This window comes from Rutilus rutilus (assembly GCF_951802725.1).
Source record: "Rutilus rutilus genome assembly, chromosome: 1".
In the NCBI taxonomy this organism is placed as follows: Eukaryota; Metazoa; Chordata; class Actinopteri; order Cypriniformes; family Leuciscidae; genus Rutilus; species Rutilus rutilus.
This window is the reverse complement of record NC_140209.1, coordinates 5,274,511-5,299,757: the sequence shown is the minus strand read 5'-3', so window position 1 is coordinate 5,299,757 and position 25,247 is coordinate 5,274,511. Positions and strand designations below refer to the sequence as shown.

General features: G+C 37.7%; 1 protein-coding gene across 4 annotated transcripts in view; it reads left to right on the top strand.

Annotated features, from left to right (window-relative positions):
* The first annotated feature begins 1,193 nt into the window (after positions 1 to 1,193).
* Positions 1,194 to 25,247, top strand: part of LOC311302132 (uncharacterized protein) — a 31,816-nt gene continuing 7,762 nt past the window's right edge. The window contains exons 1-4 of one of the 4 annotated variants that reach the window (XM_084427764.1): positions 1,194 to 1,257; positions 2,539 to 2,823; positions 4,870 to 6,157; positions 16,488 to 16,554. In XM_084427764.1, coding sequence (XP_084283890.1) covers positions 2,766 to 2,823; positions 4,870 to 6,157; positions 16,488 to 16,512 — 1,371 coding nt within the window. In that variant the 5' untranslated portion in view covers positions 1,194 to 1,257; positions 2,539 to 2,765 and the 3' untranslated portion in view covers positions 16,513 to 16,554. Of the gene's footprint in view, positions 1,258 to 2,538; positions 2,885 to 4,869; positions 6,158 to 15,177; positions 15,691 to 16,487; positions 16,555 to 25,247 lie in introns of those variants that run through there. The other 3 variants (XM_084427763.1, XM_084427766.1, XM_084427765.1) reach the window with 3 other exon arrangements.

Sequence of the window (25,247 nt, the reverse complement as noted above, 5' to 3'; positions counted from 1 at the left end):
AAAATGCCATGATGCTGTCACAATGCGTAATGACGTGAGTGAAGTTACGTTTCTTGGTTTTCCTCTCTGTGTTTGCCATGATTTCGCAATCGATGAATATTAACTTGTGGGCGTTTCACGGAATATTTATGGGCAACTATGGGCGTGACATGAAGCTGCAAAAGCTGTGCTACATTTAGAATTGATTGTGATTTATTAAGGGAAAACTGCGTAGGATGTGCGTGCGCACGGTTTTATAAATCCGAATATTTCTGTGCGTACGCATGTCCTATGTTTCATCCGTATGCCACTTCTGACGCAAATCCTACGCAAAGTTTTGTAAATGAGGCCCCAGGTCTGGGGCCCCTGGGCTTGAGTTTATGTTTGGGCCCTACATATGCTGCGAATGACCTTAACTGGAACATCATTATAGAGTAGCACAACATACACAACAATTAAATTTTAACCTATTTGAGGTTCCTAGAACAATTAATATGCAACATGCCAAGCCTAGTCAAAGTTTAGAGGTAATATTAAATAGTCATTAATATACAGTACATTACAGGATGTGCTCTATCAGCATAATTGCGTAATTAGTGTTGGGTGTAATACAGTACTAACTAATTAATGAATTACTGTAATTTAATTTTTTTTTTTATAATAAGGAATTTCTCCTATAATAAGGAATTTCTCTTTAAAAATAGTACAGTAATCTTATTACACTGTTGAAGATGTAATTAGTAGCTTTTAGTAGAATAAAGTAGAAGTCACAAGAATACAGTCTTCTGTAGAAGTGTTTTTATTTCAGTGTTTTTTCTTTAGTAAGGAAATGTGCTAGTCGAACTGACTCATGGATCTAAACATAATAGAAGCTTTCTACTTTTATCTGGGGTTTCAACAAAAGGAAATTCTACAGGTGCTAATCTACCAACATGCCTTTACTATTTGTTTTAGGACGCTACAGAATAAACTGAGCCGGACTTTACAGGCCAAAACACTTTTCAGACTGGATGGAGACCTGTGATCCTCCTCTGCTTATTCTGACTATTTTGTGCTTCACTTGAAAAAGTTCCTTTCACCTTTAGTAACTGGAGTCACTTCAGTTCTAAAATAATAATAACAATGGAAGGCAACTAGTAAAGCTGAATCTGCGTGGCCCTGATTGGCTGCGGGGGTGGCCCGTACGCAGGCCGATGACGTCACCGCTCGCTCGCGCCGTCTCTTCCGTCATTGAGAGTTTCAGTGTCGAGTCTTCTGAGGAGAGGAGAGCAGTTCACGGTATTTCTCATATTTACACAACCATCACACACACTTTATTCAGTTTGATTAAGCGACAGGCTCATTTCTGTATTGTTTTCATCGATCACAGCGATACTTGTGCGTCTTTTCTGGCGTCTTCCTTCTGAAATAAACATTTAGTGCAGCAGCAGCGAGCATGAGGAGAATATGTTGAGTTCATTCAGACCTGAGCGATTTTGTGTTCGTTTGTGTGATTGTCTCGATGTTTGGAGTGAGAACTGTTACTGAATGTCAAGTTAAAGTTTGAGATCTGTGAGGGGAATCGATCCCAAGTGTTTCTGTTGCCGTTTTCATGTTTACCTTTATTTATTATTGTCGACATTTATCTTTGGCAGGTTAACGTTACATTTACTTATTAAAATTGATGTAGACACTTTATATTGCCCCTGGATGAGTAATGGACGTGGGAAATATCAAATATATACATGCATGGGAATATAGTGAAGTTTGTCACAGGAAACGTTACATTTTCTTTATTTTTTAGAGTTTTATGATCATTGTCAGTTTCTGTACTGTAACATGTTAATGATGGAATTACTTTATTGCAATTAATAGTTATTATAAAGTCAAACTATATTTAGATTCACATATTATGTGTTGTAGTTTTTTGCCTTAAGAGGTTCATATAAAGAGAGGTTATTTATTTATTTATTTATTTATTTTGTTTTATTATTGATGATTTATCCATTTTATATTGTGAGAAATTACAGTATTGTCTTTCAATAGAGCAGTTTTACAGGCTTTTATCATGTATCCTGACTCAAATAATGTGTTTCTAACAGCAAACACTCAGAATAAAGTGAGATGATCTGCTGATGATCCTGAATGGCTTGTTGAATGAGTGTTGATAGTCTGAGGCTCATCAATATTAACAGATCTGCTGAAAACACTCTATGTCTTCAGATCTCCTGTAAATTGTCACTTAAAGCTCATTTCATTGGTGTCAGCAGACTGAGGTAGCTGTTTTGTAACTGATTTGTTGGCTACTTTATGTACCTTTTACTACTGTTTTTATGATTTTAACAGTTTTTCTTACCATTATTTATATTTGGAAGAATTAAAATTATTTATATTATTTTCTATATTTCTAGATACCTGTATTTTAATGAAGAAACAGAATAATGTAAGGATTAGCAATACAAATAATTAAAATAATTAATTGGCATCAGTTACTGTACGATTAATAGATAGACATAAATGCTTAGAAGTGTCATTTATTATAAAAACAAACTCAGTGATTTATATTTTTGATTTTGGCAGATAAGCTCCTCCCACTACATTCACATCATCAGTGAAGCTCCTCCCACTGCAGCACTTCATCAGTGAAGCTCCTCCCATAGTAATTCATCATCAGTGAAGCTCCTCCCACAGTAATTCAGCAATAAATGCTGTAAATTCCCATCAGCTACAAGTGAAGACGAGCATCAGAGCATCAGGAAGAGCTGAAATCTGCAAAGACTGAGTTTATTAAAGAGGACAGAGAGAACATGAGTGATCCAGAACCCTGCAGAATGAAATACACTGAAGATCCTGAAGAACAAAGAGGTTGGTGTTTATTGTTCATTCATTCATGATGCTGAAGAACATTCATGTTACAAACATTCAAGCACTTCATCACATTTAGATAAACATATAAAATAATGTCAAATGTTTTTGAAACAAAAAGCCTGTTGAATTGCACTACTTGAAAAAAAATAGGCATTGCATTAACCATGCTTGCATTTTAATGCATTGTATTTTTAGGGCTTGCATTTTTATGGGCTGAAATTCAACATGGTTGAATATTTAAGCTGTGAATATTTCAATTAAAAACATTTCAAACACATTTTCATTATTAAAAATTCAATAATCCATATTCACCTCTCATATTTCACTTCCAAAACATTCAAACTGTTTAAAAATACAACCTATAATATTCAACAGGCACAATTTTCGGTCCATTTTATTTCGCTTTGCAAATTCGCTTCCACAAATTCAGTGGTTCAAATTCGACAGTAAATTCAACGGAACTGCAGGAAAAGCAGTAGATTACCGAGATACTCTCCATCTGCTGTTAGTCGACCTCACCAGCAGGAGGTGCAAAAGCGCTTGTTGTTGAAGAAGACCAGCAACAGTTAGAGCAAGCCATTCATTCATAAAACTCATTTAACAGCAATGCAAGTGTATTTGTGATTATTATGACGGCGGTTTTATGTTAAATTCAGTGTCTTCACGGTTACTTTTCCTGTGTAGCCTACAAGCATCTTTCTCTACCGTGAACAAGATTATAATGTTATTCCCCGATGCGGATATACAGATCCAATATTACATTTTTGAGGTTGACATATATTTCTCTTGGTTGTTTAGTTGCCTTAACTTTATATTTTGGCGATGTGCTGCATGCAAGCTATTAGGGTTTCCCTCAATACTTCAGGATTCCCCAGCTGGACATATAAAACGCTTAACGTAGCTTAATGGACTAATTACAGTGATATAAAAGACCAAACTCACAGGCAAGCAGATTGACTCAGAATAACGCGCAAAGTTTAATGCTGAGCGTTTCCCAGTGATAGACTGGCATAAAGTTGGCTTTACGTTGAGTTAATGCAATGCCTATTTTTTTTTTTTTTCAGGTAGTGCAATTGAACAGGCTTTTTGTTTCAAAAACATTTGACATTATTTTACTTCCATATAAACAGTTCAACTATGAAACGGTACAGAATGTTCTGGGTTTTCTTCAACAAATGGTCAGTAAATGGAGGTTTGAGACATTTTTATATTGATTGTCAACATCAGATCAGGCTAAATACTGTTTTAACTGTTTTATTTTACGTTTATTTTATATCTGGTTCCCAAGTAGCAACAACGTTACCAGAATTTTAGTCATTTTCAACAAAGTTTACAAAATATATATTTTTAGGAATAGTCAGTAAACACCAAGTTACTGATAAAGTTGTATTTGTAAAATATCATTCAAGTTATTCATAGTTATAGAGATTCTTCTTACAGTAACTTTGGTAACAGGGTTGATGAATACAGTCAATGCTACAGTTTGTGTAAAAACTGAGACAATGGATTGAGATTATTTTCTTGTCTTCCCATCATGCAGTAGAAAGAGCCCAGATGATGTCACTTCCTGTGTGAATTTTATTTTTAAGAAATACTGTATTTTAAAATACAGTCAGTGAAGTCAGTGCAAGGAAAAGTCTAGTGTGAACGGCCATTAATTAAAACGTTTTAGTCAAATAAATATCAATCTCAACGTTGGTGTGGATTGTGGACCTAGTATTGTATATTTTAATGTTAATATCATGTTAGATAATTGTGTCATTAATCAAATATATTCAATAGTTCTCACTACAGAAACATGGGATTCGTGCCTATAATGTTTTAAATAATAATTGGAAGATGAATTTTCCTCATTCATGGAAAGTTTCAAGGACATAATCAATTTATAAAAAGGCATCAAATTATCATAATATTTTATAACAGATGTCTACTTTCTACTATTACATCAGGGCTCACTTTCATGTCCTTTCACTTTATATTTCTCTCTTTTAATTATTTTGATGTACTGAAAATTAAATGTGATATTTGTTTCTTTCATGTCAGGCCTGATGGAAGTGAAGGAGGAGAGTGAAGAACTGAGTGAAGTGAAGGAGGAGAGTGAAGAACTGAGTGAAGTGAAGGAGGAGAGTGAAGAACTGAGTGAAGTGGAGGAGGAGAGTGAAGAACTGAGTGAAGTGAAGGAGGAGAGTGAAGAACTGAGTGAAGTGGAGGAGGAACATCATGTCCAACCTGGAGGAAAACCTTTGAGTCGCTCAAAGACTAAAAAGACATTTTTAAAGAAAAGACGAGCCAAGAAATCTTTTACCTGCACTCAGTGTGGAAAGAGTCTCACAACCAAACATGGTCTTGATGCTCACATGATGATCCACACCGGAGAGAAGCCGTTCTCATGTGATCAATGTGGAAAGAGTTTCAGTCGATCATCAAATCTTAATGCTCACATGAGGGTCCACACTGGAGAGAAGCCATTCTCATGCCATCAGTGCGGCAAAACATTTCTCTGTGCATCAAATCTGAAGTCACACCTGACAGTTCATACAAAGGAGAAGCCATATTCATGTTCTGTGTGTGGAAAGAGTTTTTCACTGCTGCAATATTTACATAGACATGAGAAAACTCACACTGGTGTAAGAGAGTACATGTGCTTTGAGTGTGAGAAGACTTTCACTACAGCGGACGGTTTAAAACTGCATCAGAGAATTCACACTGGAGAAAAACCTTACAAGTGTTCACACTGTGACAGGAGATTCAGACAGCCAGCAAATCTGAAAAGACATGAGATGATCCACACTGGAGAGAAGCCGCACACGTGTGATCAGTGTGGAAAGAGTTTTGCTTTTAAAAGTGACCTGAAGCTACACATGAGAGTTCACACCAGAGAGAAGCCATTCTCATGTGATCAGTGTGGCAGAACATTTCTCTGGGCATCAAACCTGAAGTCACACCTGACAGTTCATACGAAGGAGAAGCCGCATTCATGTTCTGTGTGTGTGAAGAGTTTTTCAGTGCTGCCTAATTTACATAAACATGAGAAAACTCACACTGGTGTAAGAGAGTACATGTGCTTTGAGTGTGAGAAGACTTTCACTACAGCGGACGGTTTAAAACAGCACCAGAGAATTCACACTGGAGAAAAACCTTACAAGTGTTCACACTGTGACAAGAGATTCAGTCGATCATCAAATCTGAAAACACATCAGAGGATCCACAGCACAGAGAAGTCGAACACGTGTGATCAGTGTGGGAAGAGTTTCTCTATTAAAGCTAACCTGAAGCGACACATGAAGATCCATGCAGTGGAGAAACCACATCACCTCAGTCTGAGATCACGGTAAGTAGTTTATTGTCATGTGCTGAGCAACAAAGTCTCTTCTTTGTAAGTTAGACACACATCACCTTAGGCCTAAAAAAAATTTTGTTTGGTTCCGGTTTCCGACCGACCCGCGGTCTAATAAACATGCTGACGATTGCGCCATTAGAGAACAAGAGAAAAATCACTCACAGAATAACTTTAGCTTTAATAAGCATTAATCTATTTATGATAAATTAGGTAGGGCTGAACGATATTCTGTTTTAACATCGACATCGCGATGTGCGAATGAGCGATAGTCACATCGCAGGAACATGCGATGTGAAGGGTAACATTACGTTAGTAGCACCCATAGTGTAAGAGAACGGTAGCACCAGGGTAGCACACAGTAAACACGAGTTTGTTGTATGGCTTTTTGCTGGGGTGACATTCGCGTTCCGCGTGCCTGCACAGTGAGGATCTGACAGGAACGCGCTCACCGCTCACAGCCAACATTCACTGGCAATCCTATAGCTAAAAATGCGCGACGAAGAGGATCCGCCGCAAAAAAGTCAAAATCAGCTATTTGGGACTAGCCTATTTCATCTACAAAAAGGAGGATGTTGACCAAAAAGAGGTAGGTTACTTTGCTGGAGTGTTATAAAGTTGTGGCTGGTTGTCTTTTAAAAAAAAAAAGCCGTTTCGTGTTTGCATTTATGAGGAAAAAAACAATGTTACGTGACATTACCGACTCGTCACGCGGCCGTTATGAAAGCGGCACTAAAAGACTGCTTTAAAACTTTCACAGAGACCTCAAACAGAAAGCACAAAGCCTTTCTTTAAAACGAATTTCGTTTTGTATTAATTGTATCTTAATTTTAATCAGTATTTCATTATCCAATTTCCTGGATTTAATAAATAGCCTAAAAATTAAATATAGCAGCCAGCGCCTGAACTGGAGATTAACCCTCTATGGACCAAGCTGTTTTTGGGGCCCTTGAGATGTTCTGACATGCTCTGACATTTGTGCTTTTTTCAGTTATTTATAAACATGATAATGGCAAAGGTGTAAATTCACTCTATATAGCACAAACAGGCCTACCATAATATGCGAGCAACATGTATGTAGATGTTTGTATTTTTAAGAGAATAATGTTTATGCGTGGTTATTTAAAAAAATAAAAATGAAAGTTGCTGAAATAAGACCACAAAACTCATACAAAATATGTGCCCACAAGACTTTTGACTAATGGATGTTTTCTCTTCGAGTTCTAGCTTCAAAATTATGTGAAAATAGTCTTGCTTTATCGTTCACAAAAAAAAATACATTGATTTAAATGGTGTAAAACAGGTTTTGCTTGGAAAGCCAATATGCGAGGGGGAGGAGTAGTTTACACCTTAGATTACCCAGTCCCACCCACTCTGCATAATGACTCTGCATAATTAGCCATTCATTCAGGTGTGACACTGACTGAGCCACAATGCAAGGACAAAATATATATTTTGAAGAAGACTTATATTGACCATTTAAGATTTTGCTTACATCTATCTTGTAAATATGTTTTGCTATTTTATTAAAAAGGTTACAATTACAACAATAATTACAATTTCAGCAATATTTCTGCAAAAAAGTACTCTTTCTTTGTAAAAAAAAAAAAAAAGATTATAGGCCTACATTTTATCATATGTATTCATTAGTTTGAATATAGCCAACATTGTAACATCTTAGTCTATGACTTTATTTTTGACAAAATAGTATTTTATATATATGAGCAGAAAAGCTTATTTGATGTGACAGTATATTCTACAGTAAAAACTGTACCCAAATCTAGTCAACAAAATGTTGTCTTTCATACTTCACCTGACTGTAACGTTGTTTTTATGAAATATTAGGGCATAGCCTATAAATGTTAATTTGCAGTTTAATACGTTGCTTATACAAATACATTTTATTTCAACATATTTCAGTCGATTTTTACTAATCTCAGTAGGCTATAGCAAAGCAGTTTATTCTTTCACACACAGACGCGCGATTCATATTTAGGCTAAACAGTCTTTACAAATATGTACCCTTCATTCATCTCACAGAAACGCGATTCATATTTAGGGTAAACAGTCTTTACAAATATGTACCCTTCATTCATCTCACAGAAACGCGATTCATATTTAGGCTAAACAGTCTTTACAAATATGTACCCTTCATTCATCTCACAGAAACGCGATTCATATTATAGAAACGCGATTCATCTTTTTGTTTACATAAGCCTACAACGTTATTCCATAACGTTATTCCACATTAACACTTGAGAAAGGATAGCCTACCTCACTCCTCAGCGGGATCTGCTCCTCATATCAGCACGGAAAATTTTCTCCATAAGGTAGGCTATATTATGCCTCTGTTTACAGCTGATGTGGGGGCGTTTCACAGACTGAAATGGTTCTCAGAATTTGCGTTTGAATAGCACGCGCTCTCCGGGGCGTGGTCAAATTACTTTTGAATGGCTCGTAATGAGCTCGACTGGAGTCGCTCTCTTTTTATACAGATTACAGAAGCTGATAATATTTGTTTTTTATATAAATTACTTCATTTAAAAGCTGCGATCTCAAGCTTTATGCCCGTGGGTCTGTTTGCCTGTTTGACTGAATTTTCGCGGAGTTATAGATCATTTTCGAACGCGTTTCAAATGGGAGTTTACTGACAGAGAGAAGGCAGAAATAGCATCATGTTAGTTTTTCTTTATTTGTCAAAAAGCAAAACACTTTATTTTTATTGTGAGTATACAGAAAAAAAATAGAAACTGAACAGGATCGATTGATGTATTACACGAAAATGAAAGATAAAAATTAACAGAGCATTTTGTGTTTATTTTTCATTGCTAAAAAAAAAAACGAGCAAAACGCGTTTTTGGTCCCCAGAGGGTTAAGCTATCATCCATGAACCGAAACTCAGCATAAAAGGTAGCCTACTTGCCTCACACACCGAAAAATAACAATAATAATAATAAAAAAATAGAAATATAACTATTATCTACAGAAGAACCATTAAAAATTTTTTAAAAATAATCTGTATGAAAAGTTCATTTCTCCCGATCAGTGCTGCGAAGATCGCGAGTCAGTAGGCTATTGTCAACTTCATCTTTACAGAAAACACTTGTTTATTAATAAACAATTAAAATGTTTCATTATAATATTTTACATACTATTAATCATTACTTTTGCTGGTTCTAGGTGCCGTTTACATGAACTGAATCAGCACTGAATCAGCATAGAAAACATAATTTTTCGGGTCCTAGAACCTGAAGACCGTTAGGTCCTGTGTAGAACGTTCACCGAATTCTGAGAGAAATATGTTTCTGGAATAAAATATTAAGTGGCCTTTTTGTCACTTGTAATGAAGCTTGCTTATTAGTGAAATTATTAATAACATGGAATGGTAATTATTGACTTTAGCCTGAATTAATGGCTCGCAATATCGCGATATATATCGTTGGGAAAAAAATATTGCAATGTATTTTTTTTTCCAATATCGTGCAGCCTATATAATGTGTATCTTTAATTGTTTATCTTTTGTTTATCTATTGTTTATCTTTGTTTATATATACACTCACCTAAAGGATTATTAGGAACACCATACTAATACTGTGTTTAACCCCCTTTCGCCTTCAGAACTGCCTTAATTATACGTGGCATTGATTCAACAAGGTGCTGAAAGCATTCTTTAGAAATGTTGGCCCATATTGATAGGATAGCATCTTGCAGTTGATGGAGATTTGTGGTATGCACATCCAGGGCACGAAGCTCCCGTTCCACCACATCCCAAAGATGCTCTATTGGGTTGAGATCTGGTGACTGTGGGGGCCATTTTAGTACAGTGAACTCATTGTCATGTTCAAGAAACCAATTTGAAATGATTCGAGCTTTGTGACATGGTGCATTATCCTGCTGGAAGTAGCCATCAGAGGATGGGTACATGGTGGTCATAATGGGATGGACATGGTCAGAAACAATGCTCAGGTAGGCCGTGGCATTTAAACGATGCCCAATTGGCACTAAGGGGCCTAAAGTGTGCCAAGAAAACATCCCCCACACCATTACACCACCACCACCAGCCTGCACAGTGGTAACAAGGCATGATGGATCCATGTTCTCATTCTGTTTACGCCAAATTCTGACTCTACCATCTGAATGTCTCAACAGAAATCTAGACTCATCAGACCAGGCAACATTTTTCCAGTTTTCAACTGTCCAATTTTGGTGAGCTCGTGCAAATTGTAGCCTCTCTTTCCTATTTATAGTGGAGATGAGTGGTACCCGGTGGGGTCTTCTGCTGTTGTAGCCCATCCGCCTCAAGGTTGTGCGTGTTGTGGCTTCACAAATGCTTTGCTGCATACCTTAGTTTTAACGAGTGGTTATTTCAGTCAAAGTTGCTCTTCTATCAGCTTGAATCAGTCGGCCCATTCTCCTCTGAACTCTAGCATCAACAAGGCATTTTCGCCCACAGGACTGCCGGATACGGGATGTTTTTCCCTTTTCACACCATTCTTTGTAAACCCTAGAAATGGTTGTGCGTGAAAATCCCAGTAACTGAGCAGATTGTGAAATACTCAGACCGGCCCGTCTGGCACCAACAACCATGCCACGCTCACAATTGCCACTTTCCCATTCTGACATTCAGTTTGGAGTTCAGGAGATTGTCTTGACCAGGACCACACCCCTAAATGCATTGAAGCAACTGCCATGTGATTGGTTGATTAGATAATTGCATTAATGAGAAATTGAACAGGTGTTCCTAATATCCTTTAGGTGAGTGTGTGTATATATATATATATATATATATATATATATATATATATATATATATATATATATATATATATATATTAGGGGTGACCCCGAATAGTCGAAGATTCGATGCTTTGATAGGAGGAGCCTGATTCGACTACCGATCTCATGGTCGAATCTTCGCAGAGGTGTTATGAAACGAGGATCATGCCCCTTTGGCTATATGAGGGCGCTCAATTTCACATAGAACTAGCTTTTATGTCAATACGTTAATATTCAGCCTATTATGATAATGCTGTATATAAAAATGTGCAAAGAAACAAGCTTTTAATAAAAAAAATTTAACTGCGTGAATAAATCCAAACACCCCGTGACAGATTTAAGTTTCACTTTCGATCCGTGACCGACAGAGGAGCGTCTTCGCGGCAAGGATTTAAATCTTTAACAATGTCTGGGATAAGAAAATCTAAAGTGTGGATGTACACCATCAGAAAGGATATTCTCCAAGGCTGGATTTAGCATCAGGAAAACCATTATCGCACTTCTGCCGGCCAACGTTACACGTTTCACGCATAGACTGGGTTTCACGTTAGAATGTATTTTATCCGCGCGCACAATTTGAAAAGACTCCAACGGACACAGACAGAGTGAAAGACTGGATTTGTTCTCTCGATCAGGTAGGGTACAAGTGATTTCAAAACTTTTCAGCCAGTTCTAATTTGATTTTTGGATGCTGTGAACATTTTTAGCTAAAAAGACTGCCACTCCAGTTTAGCATTTATTGTTGTTTCTGCAGTTAAAAAGACAAAGTTGAAAATTCTGGCTACTATCGTTATTTTAATAATTTCTTTATTTTTATTTTATTTATTAATCTGTCAGGGTTATCTAATCTAACTATTTGTGGCTTGTGTTTTGAATATATGTTCCCCTGCACTTTAGGCATTTTGCACACATTTGCTCCTCATCTTGTGACTTGATTCTAATTTATTTCGTTATGTATTTTTTATTTATTAGAAAGGTATAGGCCTATTCTGTTCTAATTTAATTTTAGTAAATTAATTGTTCATTTTTTCGGTGCATCGATGTTGTGCTGTAGGCTGGCCTGCTCGCACAGGTAATTTAGCCGATTTAATTTGATTTGCATGTGAAATGCAAATCCTGTCTGCAGTGTGGCCTTTCTGGAGTTATGTTATTTCTTAGTTTTATTGATCCAAAATGTTTTTATAAATTTTCTTCTATATCTTTGTGTGATTTTCTGTACATCGCGGCTTTGACACGTTAAAGCCCCGCCCCCATACACATGATTCGACTATTAGTCGACTATAGGCAAGACATGACGATTCTGATTCGACTATGAAAATCCATAGTCGGGGACAGCCCTAATATATATATATACAGTATATATATATATACCTACACCTTATTCTTGGCGTTACTCATTTTCCCCCGCTGAAAGTTGTACAGACCAAAAAAGACGAGGTGAACAATGTGTGTGTAAAATGCTGGGACACACAAGGTGGTAGAGTACATGTAGTACAGGAAGGCTATGTTATGGGAAAAAATAGAGAATCCATCGCTACTGTAAAGTACAATTAAAAAATGATAATCATTTTCTACCTAGGGGTTGGCTAACCGTGAGACGTTATAGTTGAACACTGTCATTAGAACTCTATAACCGACAAAACCGTGTAATTAACCCTTTCATGCATGAATTATGATAACCTCAGTCAGGATTTTTTTCCTATGTGTTTTTATTGCTCTTAGGGCATGAAAAACAAGAATTGATTTTTATTTTATTTCATTTTTTTACAATTTTTTCAAAGAGATCTTCAGATGTCCACTTGAGTGGACAGCATGCAGTTATGGTTTAAACTTAAGATATACTATATTAAATATAAGACTATAATCAAACAGATAAAGTATGTGAATTTAACAAACTAATCAATACTATTATATCAAATCATGTGAAAACTATCAAATATATACAAAAAATATAAATGCAAAATATTGCAAAGGCTTCATACAACTTCATACAAGTTGCACTTCGCGTATCTTTGATATCAGAACATGAGGACGTGATTCCATCAGAATTTTCTACAGTCTGTCAAGGTACAACTGTGGAAACCACTCAGATGCTCCTCCAGTGCACCAGAGTATGGAGATTTACCCTTATTAGCTGATAATTCTGATTTATGTTCAAGATGGACATGCACATTTCTATCATAGCCCTCCTCTGAGAAAACCTACGTTTTTTCAATCTCATCTGAAATGATCAGTGTTGGGGGTAACGCATTACAAGTAACATGCATGACGCATTCAGATTACTTTTTTGATGTTACAAGTAAAGTAATGTGTTACAAGTAACATGCATTACCTAATCAGATTTGTTTTTATGTTATGAGTAATGTATTGTAACCAGTGGTGGACGAAGTACACATACCATGTACTTGAGTTAAAGTAAAGATACTCAAGGTAAAATATTACTCAAGTAAAAGTAGAAGTGCTGCCTTTCAACATTCACTTGAGTAAAAGTACAAAAGTATTTGCCTTCAAATGTACTTAAGTATCCAAGTACTATGATTTTTTTTATGGCTATAATGTCCTATTATAATTTGTCAAGACTCTTGTTTAACTCAGTCTACGTGAAGACTCTAATGTCACTTTTGGCACATCAATCTATAAATAAAATGACATTAATTAGTCTATATATATATATATATATATTTGAATTGAATACATTTTTTGTGTGTTTAATTTTGGACGGAAGGGGACTGTTCCCATAAGGTATAATACATTTACAGTATTTACTGTATATATTTTTCACGAGCGTCTATGGTCATAATTATAAACATCCTAATGTTATGATACATTCACTTAAACCTGCACAGCAGCCAATTTCCCTCCAAAATTAAACACCAAAACATATTAATGCAATGTTTCTGCTACTCCCCAGAAAAAAATTCTATTATAAGTAATTTTAGTGTCAACGTAATAAGCAATGTTCATTATGCATCAATATTTACAGATAATTGCTGCAATAATAGCTGCTGCTCTTTGCACTGCTTAAAATCATTGGCAACGCGATTTGTTTGGAACTATTGAGAGCAACACAAAACATGTGACCGAGCGGCGGCGAGATCACAGTAGGCTTGTTCGACTTGAACCGGCACTGCACAGACCAATCAGTGAATGACATTAAAATACCATTAGAGAGTAGACGGCTCTGTATGCTTTTCAATCGCTCTCGCGATTTCGCTCTATACTTTGATGTCATAAACTGATCGGTCTGTGCAGCGCCGGTTCAAGTCAAACAAGCCTAGTGTGTCGCAACTTCTTATATACGGTCTATGGTCGCAACTCTCATATTTAACGGCTCTGGTTCGCACTTAGTAGGCCTAGATACCGCCAAGGCAAGTTCAAAACAAAGCGCGCACGTTGTAGGTTACTGTGATTGGTGGCTCGTTTGACCAGTTAAGTTTTTATCCACTCATAAATAAAAAGGAAGGACTGATTTTGAAAATGTAGTAGAGTAAAAAGTAAGATATTTGACTTTGAAATGTAGTGGAGTTAAAGTAAAAGTCTTCCCAAATTTAAATACTTCAGTAAAGTACAGATACGCAAAAAAGCTACTTAAGTACAGTAACGAATTACATTTACTTCGTTACTGTCCACCACTGATTGTAACATGCATTACCTAATCAGAGTACTTTTTGATGTAACGAGTAAAGAAACGCATTACAAGTAACATGCATTACATAATCAGATTACTTTTTGATGTTGAGTAAAGAAATGCATTACAAGTAACATACATTATGTAATCAGATTACTTTTTGATGTTATTAGCAAAGAAACGCATTACAAGTAACATGCATTACGTAATCAGATTACTTTTTGATGTTATGAGTAAAAAATGCATTACAATAACGTGCATTACGAAATCAGATTACTTTTGATCTAACAAGTAATGCATTACAAGTGTCATACATTATGTAATCACATTACTTTTTTCGATGTCAATGAAAATTACATTATAATAATACAAATACATTTATTTACAGTAAAAAAGTCGCTGTAGATTACGTTTTTAAGTTTTAAGTTTCAAAAACAATATTCACATTATAATTATGAATTGTAGCTGAAATATAGCAATTGATGCATGACGTCCACTACAGTTAATCAGAGTTTTCTCTCAATCTAAAATATTTTTTTTTACTGTGATATGACTCATTAGATATTGCTTGATGCTGCAATATTTTTTTTTACCTACAAGAATCTCCTAGGATAGAAGGAATGGGTGGATATTCCGGAGCAACTTGGCATGTCTGACTGACCCTTGACCATCTTGGTTTGGAGGGGGAAAAAATCGAAACACAACGGCTTGCCACTTGGTTGCAGGATGATGCAGGATGATGCACCAATGCTCCATAAAAACCCGTGCAAATTCAAGAAAATGCTTTTTTAATAGCTGTCCACTGTAGTGACCACTATGCGTGAAAGGGTTAAAAAATTGAATGTTTAAATACTAATTAAAAACAATTGTTAACAGATCTACGTCGTTTCCAACTGTATTTGATTCTTTGCCAAGTACCCCCTGACTGACCACCAATCATTTGAGATTAGCTATGACTAAAAAAACTTAAAAGCTATGACTATGATATAGTGATGTGCCATCATTATGAGATTTATTAAATGGAAAACATTTGCAATAATAAATATTAGCAATAAACATTTGCAATAATAAACAACATATCATTACCGATAACTGATCGTTCAGTTTAATTACCCCTTGACTGCCCCCCCCCCCCCGTTTCGTTTTGTACAAATTGTATCTTAATTTTAATAAATGTTTCATCTACAAATTGTATGTATTTAATAAATAAAAAGCAAATATAGCAGAAAATACTAAACAATTATAAATAAAAAAATTCCCTACCGACCCATGACCTCAACTGACAACCAACCGGAACCAAGCTTTTTTTTTTTCTATGCCCTATAGCCAAATCTCTCCTCTCCACCTATAGCCAGTGTGTGGTGAGCACAGGACACTTTGTTGATTGATTGATATCTATTAACTCTGTTCAACCATCAGGAATGTCTAATTTGTCAGTTCAGATCGACAAATTCGCTCTCTGACAGTAGGTGGCGCTCATGTAAAGCAGAAATACAGCACTATACAGGGCTCTAGACTTCGAGTAAATGGTCACATTTTGCGACCTTTTTATAAGAGAGAGCTGCCATTTCTGCTGCATACGAGAAGCATCACATGGCAAACGAAAGCAGAATGAAACCACACTACTCGTCTGAGCCGCGCAGCGCAAACAGTTTATCCGCTCGGAGCAATACTAGACAGCGGTTTACTCGTGAGCCGAACTTGATCACACAACAACATTACTACACAGAGCTGGCAGATCCATTGAGAAAGGTTTTACAATAAGGTTTTATTAATGTTCCTGGCACCAGTTTACTCCACAAAAGAAAGTAGTTCTGGAAATATTTGAAAATGATGAAGCCTGCAGTTGAAATACATTTGACTTTTTTTTTATGACTATCAGTGTGCATTGAAACAAATCTTTATGTATTTAATTTGCAGGAAGACCTACACTTCGGGTATTTAAGGAGGAACTGGCAGACATTTGACCAGGCGACCCATGGCCTTGGGCCTGGTTTAATGGGAAGCACATTCAAGTTCAACGTCTCCTGTCTAAAAGAAAAAAAAGAAAGCACCTAAAAAACCTGTGAGAATGATGAAATGAACTAGTTAAAAGTACAGCAGTTTAATGATACATCTTTGCTCTGAATTTTTTGTGATAGGTTGCTGTTTTATAAATTTAATTCACTGGAAATGTTTTGTAATAGTATAAAAAAGGAAAGTCCTAGTTACACTTGAATTGATTATTTTATTGTAATATTGGACTAATATTAAAAGATTGTTCAATAAAAAATATAGTTTGTGAACTGATTATTTAATCAACGTTTGTTCTTTCATGTCCATACAAAGAATCTCCACAACAGTCACTGAATGAAAAGACAGTAACAGCAAGGTAAAACAGGGTTCCAACTTCCTACGCATTTTTCATTTCAAAATGCCCTACTGTTGTAAGGGTGGATTAGGGTTCAGACTGTTGGACTTCTGAATAACTGAAGAAACACTTCTGTCAGGACCACTGATGCTACACTTGATTATCAGTAAGATAGTAGAAAACTGTATAAATCTTGTCTATTACCATCCTCTTCTACCAAAGACGGAAATAAGCACAGTTACAATAGCTAAATATGTGGGAGTGTTGCTATTAGTGTGACGATATTGTATTGCAATAGGTAGCCCGTCAAAATCAATACCAAATCAAAACTAGTTCTCTTTCATCATCTCGTGTTCGAGATCCACCTATGGGAAGGGCATCCGTACCTGACCTCTGCAGAAGCATCCAATTGCACCAAGTCTGGCTAGACAGACAGAAGCGCGCAGCCAATGCCAGGTAAGGCTCCACCCCCTTACCTAGGGGCATATAACGGCTGCAAGCGCTGCTATTCTCCAGTTGACATTCGCTTCTCGCGATCTCTGCACTAACACAGTTCGGTTGTATGTACGCTGCTCACTTAGGTGTCTTCAGGAGGACAGTCGTCTTTTCAGCCTTTCTGCTGTGTTCTGCATCCGGAGCCGCCCGCGCTCTCGCCGTTTCTCACCTGCTCCTCCTTCCATGGCTACCCGCCACGGATTTTTCCTAGTTCTTCAACGGAATGTCGCTGTCTAAATCTGCCGTTTCTCTGGGGAACAGCCTATCACGGGCCTGCTGTGTGTGGTGCGTTCATTGCCACTAAGGACCTTAACTCAGTCTGCGTGGTCAGGGGACATCAGAGCTCATTCCACGAGGGGCTTAGCCGCCACTTGGGCTTTGTTTAGGGGGTCACTGCAGGACATCTGCTCCGCTGCCCGTTGGGCTTCTCCTCATACCTTTGTGCGTTACTACCGGCTGGATGTCACCAGAATCTCGGTTGCACATTCAGTTTTAGGGGTGGGGTTGTAACAATATTACAGGGAATGACAACTGCCGGCCCGCGGGCCAAAACTGGCCCGCCAGCAATATTTTCTGGCCCGCCGGATTATTTTGGAAGTCTTAAATGCTGCACAAAACTCTTCCACTACTTGAGAAAAGTCGTAGTCGTGCGGCGATTTCACCGCCGCATACTGTGTGAAACGCCCATAGGGAATCATGCGGCGCGGGATTAAAATATAACTGTGCGTTCACACCGGACGCGAATAGCGCGTCAAATTCGCGCCTGCCGCGTCTAGTTATACGCTTTGTGTCCATTCGCGCGTCAAAAGACGGTAGTGGTCAGAACTCTGGTGTACTTTGGACGGAGCGGGCGGTCTGACTGACAATAGCCCACTCCCGACATCTTTTGACAGCGTATCAGCACTTAATTCTGACCACCTGTACACCTAGCTCTGAGGAGCTGTTTGGTACTGAAACCATTGTCAGTCAACAACATTCTTTTTTTGCAAGGATGTTTGAAATAGTTCGGCAGAAAATAGCCTAGGCTACTTCATTTGTCAGTAGGGCAATATGATTTTTGTTTATGTTGCTTAGAAATTTGAGTGCTAGGCTTTGTCCTATTTAATTTATGTTAGGCTATTTATATTTCATAATTGTTTTCTGTGGCATTTTTTTTCTCTGTTGACAGTAGCCTATGTTAAAATAGCCTAATATTTATATTGACACGAACACAATTTTTGTATAGCATTTATAATTATTATAGGTTCCTTAATCTCCTTCTTTCCGTTAGAGACATTTGAATGTGAGATTATGGAAACGAGATCTAAATTTTGCGGACCCGTCAGGTCGGGAAATAAAGCGGGTGAACAGAGAGTGTATTTTAAGCGGTTGCTGAATAGAACCTTGTGGGAGCGGGACGGGGGAAAAAAAACAGTCCCGCGCAGACCTCCTTAAACCTTTGGTGTGTAGGCTATGTGTGTGTCCCGAATAAATAATAATAATAAAAAAAAAAAGGAATAAAGTTCAAAAGTCGGACTGTAAGCGAATGAGGCATGATTGCTATTCACACCTTTATTAAAATGGCTGTAATCTGTTACCACAATAGTAGCCTACTTGATCTGTTTAAAATGATTTCCTATTGGAAAATCTTTGTGTGTCTGCGTAGAAACTTCACCCCTACCTGTGTGCATAATCAGGGTATCTTCCGTCCATTTCGTTTCCTATTTGAAATTAAATAAGCAGAAACGAGAAACGGCGCCTTTATTCGTTTTTTCGTTTTTTCCCAAAAACGAAAAAACGAGATTTCGGCTTGATTTTTCGTTTTTTAGTTCACGGGCAAAAAACGAATAAATGACTTCAAAATTCGTTTTGCACATGTGGACGGTCATGAGGCGCCCCTGTCAGCCGATTGGTCAAGAAAATCTGAGCATGTGACGTCATCGGTAGTTCCCCAGGTTTATTCAACAATATAATAGTCCTATGGCTCTGCGTACCGCATATTAAACTGTTCAGGGCAGGTCCTGGGCTTACTTATGTGCAACTTAACGCGTTTCAGAGAAATATTTATATATCAGAAATATTAAATATTAATCTGCACCCAGACGGTTTTATAAGCTGTGCTGAGTTAAATCTGTGTGGTGAAGCACAATGTTCAGTCAAGCATATACGCAGCAGTCATAACTCTTCTTTTAGACAATACGCTCAGTTTTAGACAAGGGGTGGTTATTGCAAACTGTAATGCAAAACTGCTGATGGTGGTGGGTACCGCGATGATGGTAAATAAAATTGTACTGTAACTGTAGCTAATCATAGCTGCGAGAGTGAGACAGCGAGATGATTGACAGGACGATAGCGGAGGAAAAAGCGCAAGATTTTGTTAGTAAAGAAATATTTATTTGTTTAATATAAAAGTGAGTTTGTCTTTGAAAACAACAACAACAACAAAAAGGTTTAATAACAGTGTGATCACAAAACTGAGCGTTCATTTTAAAGGGACATTTCCAAATATATTTTATTTATTTGTTAGCCTATGCTGTTGTTATTCTGTCTTAATCGTTTTGTTAATTCAAGTTTAATACTATGCAGGAGTTTTTTTTTATTGTAGCCTACTATTTTATTGTTGTTGTGTTTTCATAAAAAAACAACAATGAACCGCATTCGTTTGAAAGGTTAATCCATAGGTCTTTCATTTACTTGTGTTATCTCATCCGTCTTATTCGCTTTGTTAATAACGAATAGGCTAATGTTAATTAAAATTGTTCAAAGACTCTTTGACAAAGAGTGGAGGAAGATGTTGTCAAACATTAAAAAAATCTAAAATAAGCGCTATATGCTGAACGTACCCTCGTGCACTGTTCGATTTCCGTGTAGGCTACTTACGGAGCGGGTCCAATTGACAAATTTGGTCAAATTGTTTTTTTAACCATTTTTTAAAACCGTTTTCTTTTTATAAACAGTGTAGGCCTACTGACTTTTTTTTGCATAATTTCTTTTTTTTACGTTTTCATTTTTTCTTATACATTTTATGCTTATAACATCATAACTGAACAATTCAATGTAGCTGTATGAAAATAATGTTTACTTTTCCTAAGTTAACTTTCCCTTTAGTTTCCTATAGACATAGTTCCCTAGTTTCATTCATTTTCTGTATCTTCAACAACATTTCCCTCAATCTCTGAAGCATCCTCTAACTCGGAAACATCTTCATCTGTATCAGTATCATCAAAAACCTGTGAAATTACTTATTTAAATATCAATTTTTGGGAGCTCATTTTTCCTGCTGTCTATGTCAAAGTCTTGTGCCACACTAAGCAAAATTGTGGGAAAGCTCATTATTCACTCACATGGGAGTGAGAAACAAAACATAACAAAAACATACATCAAATAAATGTTTTTTATTCATTTATTGGCTCTGTAAAGCTGCCTTTGAAAATCATAAAAGGTTAAAAGCTAGGTATTTCAGATATCTTGAATATAGAAATGAGAGCTTATTTGTCTGACAAAGATTTTCATCTGTAATTTGCAATTAATTCTGAACAACGTGATTTAGCTTTTTCAAGTGTGTTTGGATAGGGTTAGATCACTTTTAGACACTTGCACTTTAGAACTGGAGTTGAAGTGCCCTGTCATACAAACACATGTGTCCGTACAGTTGCATTTGAATAGCTGAGGGACAAATTGACCCGGGCGGGAACATCACAAATGTAATAGTAATTTTGTTTGTATATGTCAACACACATCAGCATGTTGAAACTTTGCATGCATGATCATGATGATAAATGAAAAAAAGTCACAAAATACCAACAAACAAAGGTTTAATATTATTTCAGGTAGATTGAAAAAATAAATGATGGCTCATTTTTACCATCTGTGGCTGACAAAATATTTTTCTGTATTAAAATAAGTGTGGAAAAGCTAATTTTAGCTTCATAAGGTTGTAAAAAAAATATATATATATATTTAACCAAGCAATTTTATTATTTTGGGTCAGTAGCCTACAGTTGCATTAGAGTGTTAAAATGTTTGGGTCAAATTGGCCCGTGAACATCAGGAACGTAGCCTATAGGCTACTATAGTAATTTTGTTTGTATAGGCTATGTCAAAACACATCAGCATGTTGAAACTTTGCATGTTCGTCATGATAAATGAGAAAAAGTCACAAAATATCAAGAAAAAAACCATAGGGTTAACAGTATTTCCAACAACTAGAAAATCTAAGGGTTCTTACTTCTTTCACACCTGCCTCATTTAGTTCTGTTGAATCGCACTAGAGTTCGTTTTCCCCCTTGGTGCGGTTCGCTTGGGCAGGTGTGAATGCAGAAATCGCACTCGGGTGCGCACCAAAAGCGGTACGCTTTCAAACGAACTCTGGAGCGGTTCGTTTGTGGTGAGAACGTGATCCGACCTCGAACAGACCCAACTGCCAAAGAACAGGCTATGATTAGCTACAGTTACAGTACAATTTTATTTACCATCATCGCGGTACCCACCACCATCAGCAGTTTTGCATTACAGTATTTGCAATAACCACCCCTTGTCCAAAACTGAGCGTATTGTCTAAAAGAAGAGTTATGACTGCTGCGTATATGCTTGACTGAACATTGTGCTTCACCACACAGATTTAACTCTGCACAGCTATTAAAACCGTCTGGGTGCAGATTAATATTTAATATTTATGATATATAAATATTTCTCTGAAACGCGTTAAGTTGCACATAAGTAAGCCCAGGACCTGCCCTGAACAGTTTAATATGCGGTACGCAGAGCCATAGGACTATTATTTTGTTGAATAAACCTGGGGAACTACCGATGACGTCACATGCTCAGATTTTCTTGACCAATCGGCTGACAGGGGCGCCTCATGACCGTCCACATGTGCAAAACGAATTTTGAAGTCATTTATTCGTTTTTTGCCCGTTAACTAAAAAACAAAAAATCAAGCCGAAATCTCGTTTTTTCGTTTTTTTGGAAAAAACGAAAAAACGAATAAAGGCGCCGTTTCTCGTTTCTGCTTATTTCATTTCAAATAGGAAATGAAATGGACGGAAGATACCCTGATTGTGCATGATGGCAAACTTGGTTTAAATAAGATGCCTAAGGTGTTAAATTCAAAATTCAAAATTAGTCTAATCCAGTAATAAATTTTTTCTATTTTTGATCTGAGCACAATCAGAAAATCAGAAAACCCATCGTTAGGCCTAATCGTTTTTTCATTTTAGTTCAGGAAATAAATCATGGAAAAACAAGTCGTTTTTCATCTTTTTATTTTTGGTTTTAATTTGAAAAAAAAAAAAACGATTGAACGAATGATCCACGGACGGTGACGGACCCATCATATTCCGCAATTATAGGCCTATATAAGAGTATTTAATTTGTATCCATAGGCCTACTCTGTGTAGCTGGCCCGCCATCTACTGGCTAAAAAAAATTTGGCCCGATAAAATATTACTTGCCGACCCCTGCAATATTAGCTCAAAGGTGAAATATGAATAAGAATCCATAATTACCAATTATGATTAATTATTAATATTTGGGTCAGTTAATTATATTAACTTTGAGGTAAGCCTACAGCGACAGCACATCTAGATTATTCAGGGATGCAAACAGCACGCTTTTCGGCGCCTCCCTTTTTTTTCACATCAGTTTGGGTGACTTGGGTCTGAGAGGGTCTGCTTATAATTTCAAAGTCATCTGAAGCCATTCCATAGCTTAATGTGAGGGACAGAAGTCTATTTACATCATTAAATTAAAGTTTACAGAAACTCGTTTTCCCTCCTCTGCGGCTGTCAATCATTCTCCATTCAGTATTCAAACAGCGCCCGCGCCTCGTCCGGTTACAGCAGGATGCACGGTAAAACTCTCTCCAATACGATATATTCACATTATAATGCGAAAATTATTATTATTTATTATTATTAATTATAAATTATTTTGTGTATTTGTATTGTATGTTTGTTGCTGTTTTTAAACGACTCGCTACCGTGTGCCTGTTAGATCACACACATCACAAGGACTGTGAATCGGCATCAAACGCACAATAACTGGAATTTAAAACTGTGAATAAACAAATGATCAATAAACTGTTGGACAGATATACACTAGGATTTGTGCGCTCGACATTTCTTCGCTTTGTGGCGTGAACTTTTAAATGCGCACACTGTGACTCCATGTTGCTTTGAGCACATTATTCTGCATACGCGCTTTTTGCGCTCTGTTTTAAACGCGTATCTTCCACTCTCTGCCTGAGGCTAGTGAAGAGCCGGCTAATGCTGGAAGGGCCTGCTAATGCTAGTGAAGAGCCTGCTGAGGTTGGAAGAGCCTGCTAATGCTGGACGAGTCCGTTAATGCTGTAAACACGTATCTTCCACCCTCTGCCTGAGGCTAGTGAAGAGCCGGCTAATGCTGGAAGGGCCTGCTAATGCTAGTGAAGAGCCTGCTAATGCTGGAAGAGCCTGTTAATGCTGGAAGAGCCTACTCATGCTGAAGAGAAACTATTTTATTTATTTAATAAATAACATTTAGTTTTAATACCGTGTCTGTCTCCTTCGTGTCCACGGCCAGCTCCTCAGGGGCGGCACGCAAGCGGAGGGGTGGGCGGCCCGCTGGCGCTCCACCCCGACCTGTGACAAGCCATTTATGTCACAGGTCGGGGTGGAGCGCCAGCGGGCCGCCCACCCCTTCGCTTGCGTGCCACCCCGTGGAGCTGACCGTGGACACGAAGGAGACAGACACAGAATTCAAAATAAATATACTCTTTATTAAATAATAAAAACAAAATCTTAAAAAGTCTCTTCAACTTTCTCTTCTTTTGGAGAGCAGGTTCTTCACTGGACTCAGAGAGTGGAGGAAACGTATATCTCACAGCACTAGCAGGTTCTTCCCACAGCACTAGCGGGCTCGTCACTGGACTCGGAGAGTGGAGGAAACATATAACTCACAGCATTAGCAGGCTCTTCACTAGCATTAGCCGGCCCTTCCAGCATTAGCAGGCTCTTCCAGCATTAGCAGGCTCTTGTGGACTCAGACAGAGAGTGGGGGATACGTGTAACTCACAGCATTAGCAGGCTCTTCACTAGCCCCAAACAGAGAGTGGAGAATACGTATAACTCACAGCATTAGCAGGCTCTTCACTAGCAGTAGCAGGCCCTTCCAGCATTAGCAGGCTCTTCCAGCATTAGCAGGCTCTTCATTGGACTCAGGCAGAGAGTGGAGGATACGTGTAACTCACAGCATTAGCAGGCTCTTCACTAGCATTAGCAGGCCCTTTCAGCATTAGCAGGCTCTTCACTAGCCCCAGACAGAGAGTGGAGAATACGTATAACTCACAGCATTAGCAGGCTCTTCACTAGCATTAGCAGGCCCTTCCAGCATTAGCAGGCTCTTCCAGCATTAGCAGGCTCTTCACTAGCATTAGCAGGCCCTTTCAGCATTAGCAGGCTCTTCACTAGCCTCAGGCAGAGAGTGGAGAATACATATAACTCACAGCATTAGCAGGCTCTTCACTAGCAGTAGCAGGCCCTTCCAGCATTAGCAGGCTCTTCCAGCATTAGCAGGCTCTTTATTGAACTCAGGCAGAGAGAGGAGAATATGTATAACTCACAGCATTAGCCGGCTCTTCACTGGACTCAGGCAGAGAGAGGAATGGATACGTGTAACTCACAGCGTTAGCAGGTTCTTCACTGGACTTAGAGTAGAGAGAGGAATGGACAGCTGTGACTGCGAGTGAACAGCAAAAATAATTCCCACACTCACATTTCCACCACACACTGTAAGGTTTCACTCGTGCTCATTTCCACAATAAAACTGCAATTCGACAGACTTACGGTGCACCCAAGGCTTCCGCCCGCAATCCAGCC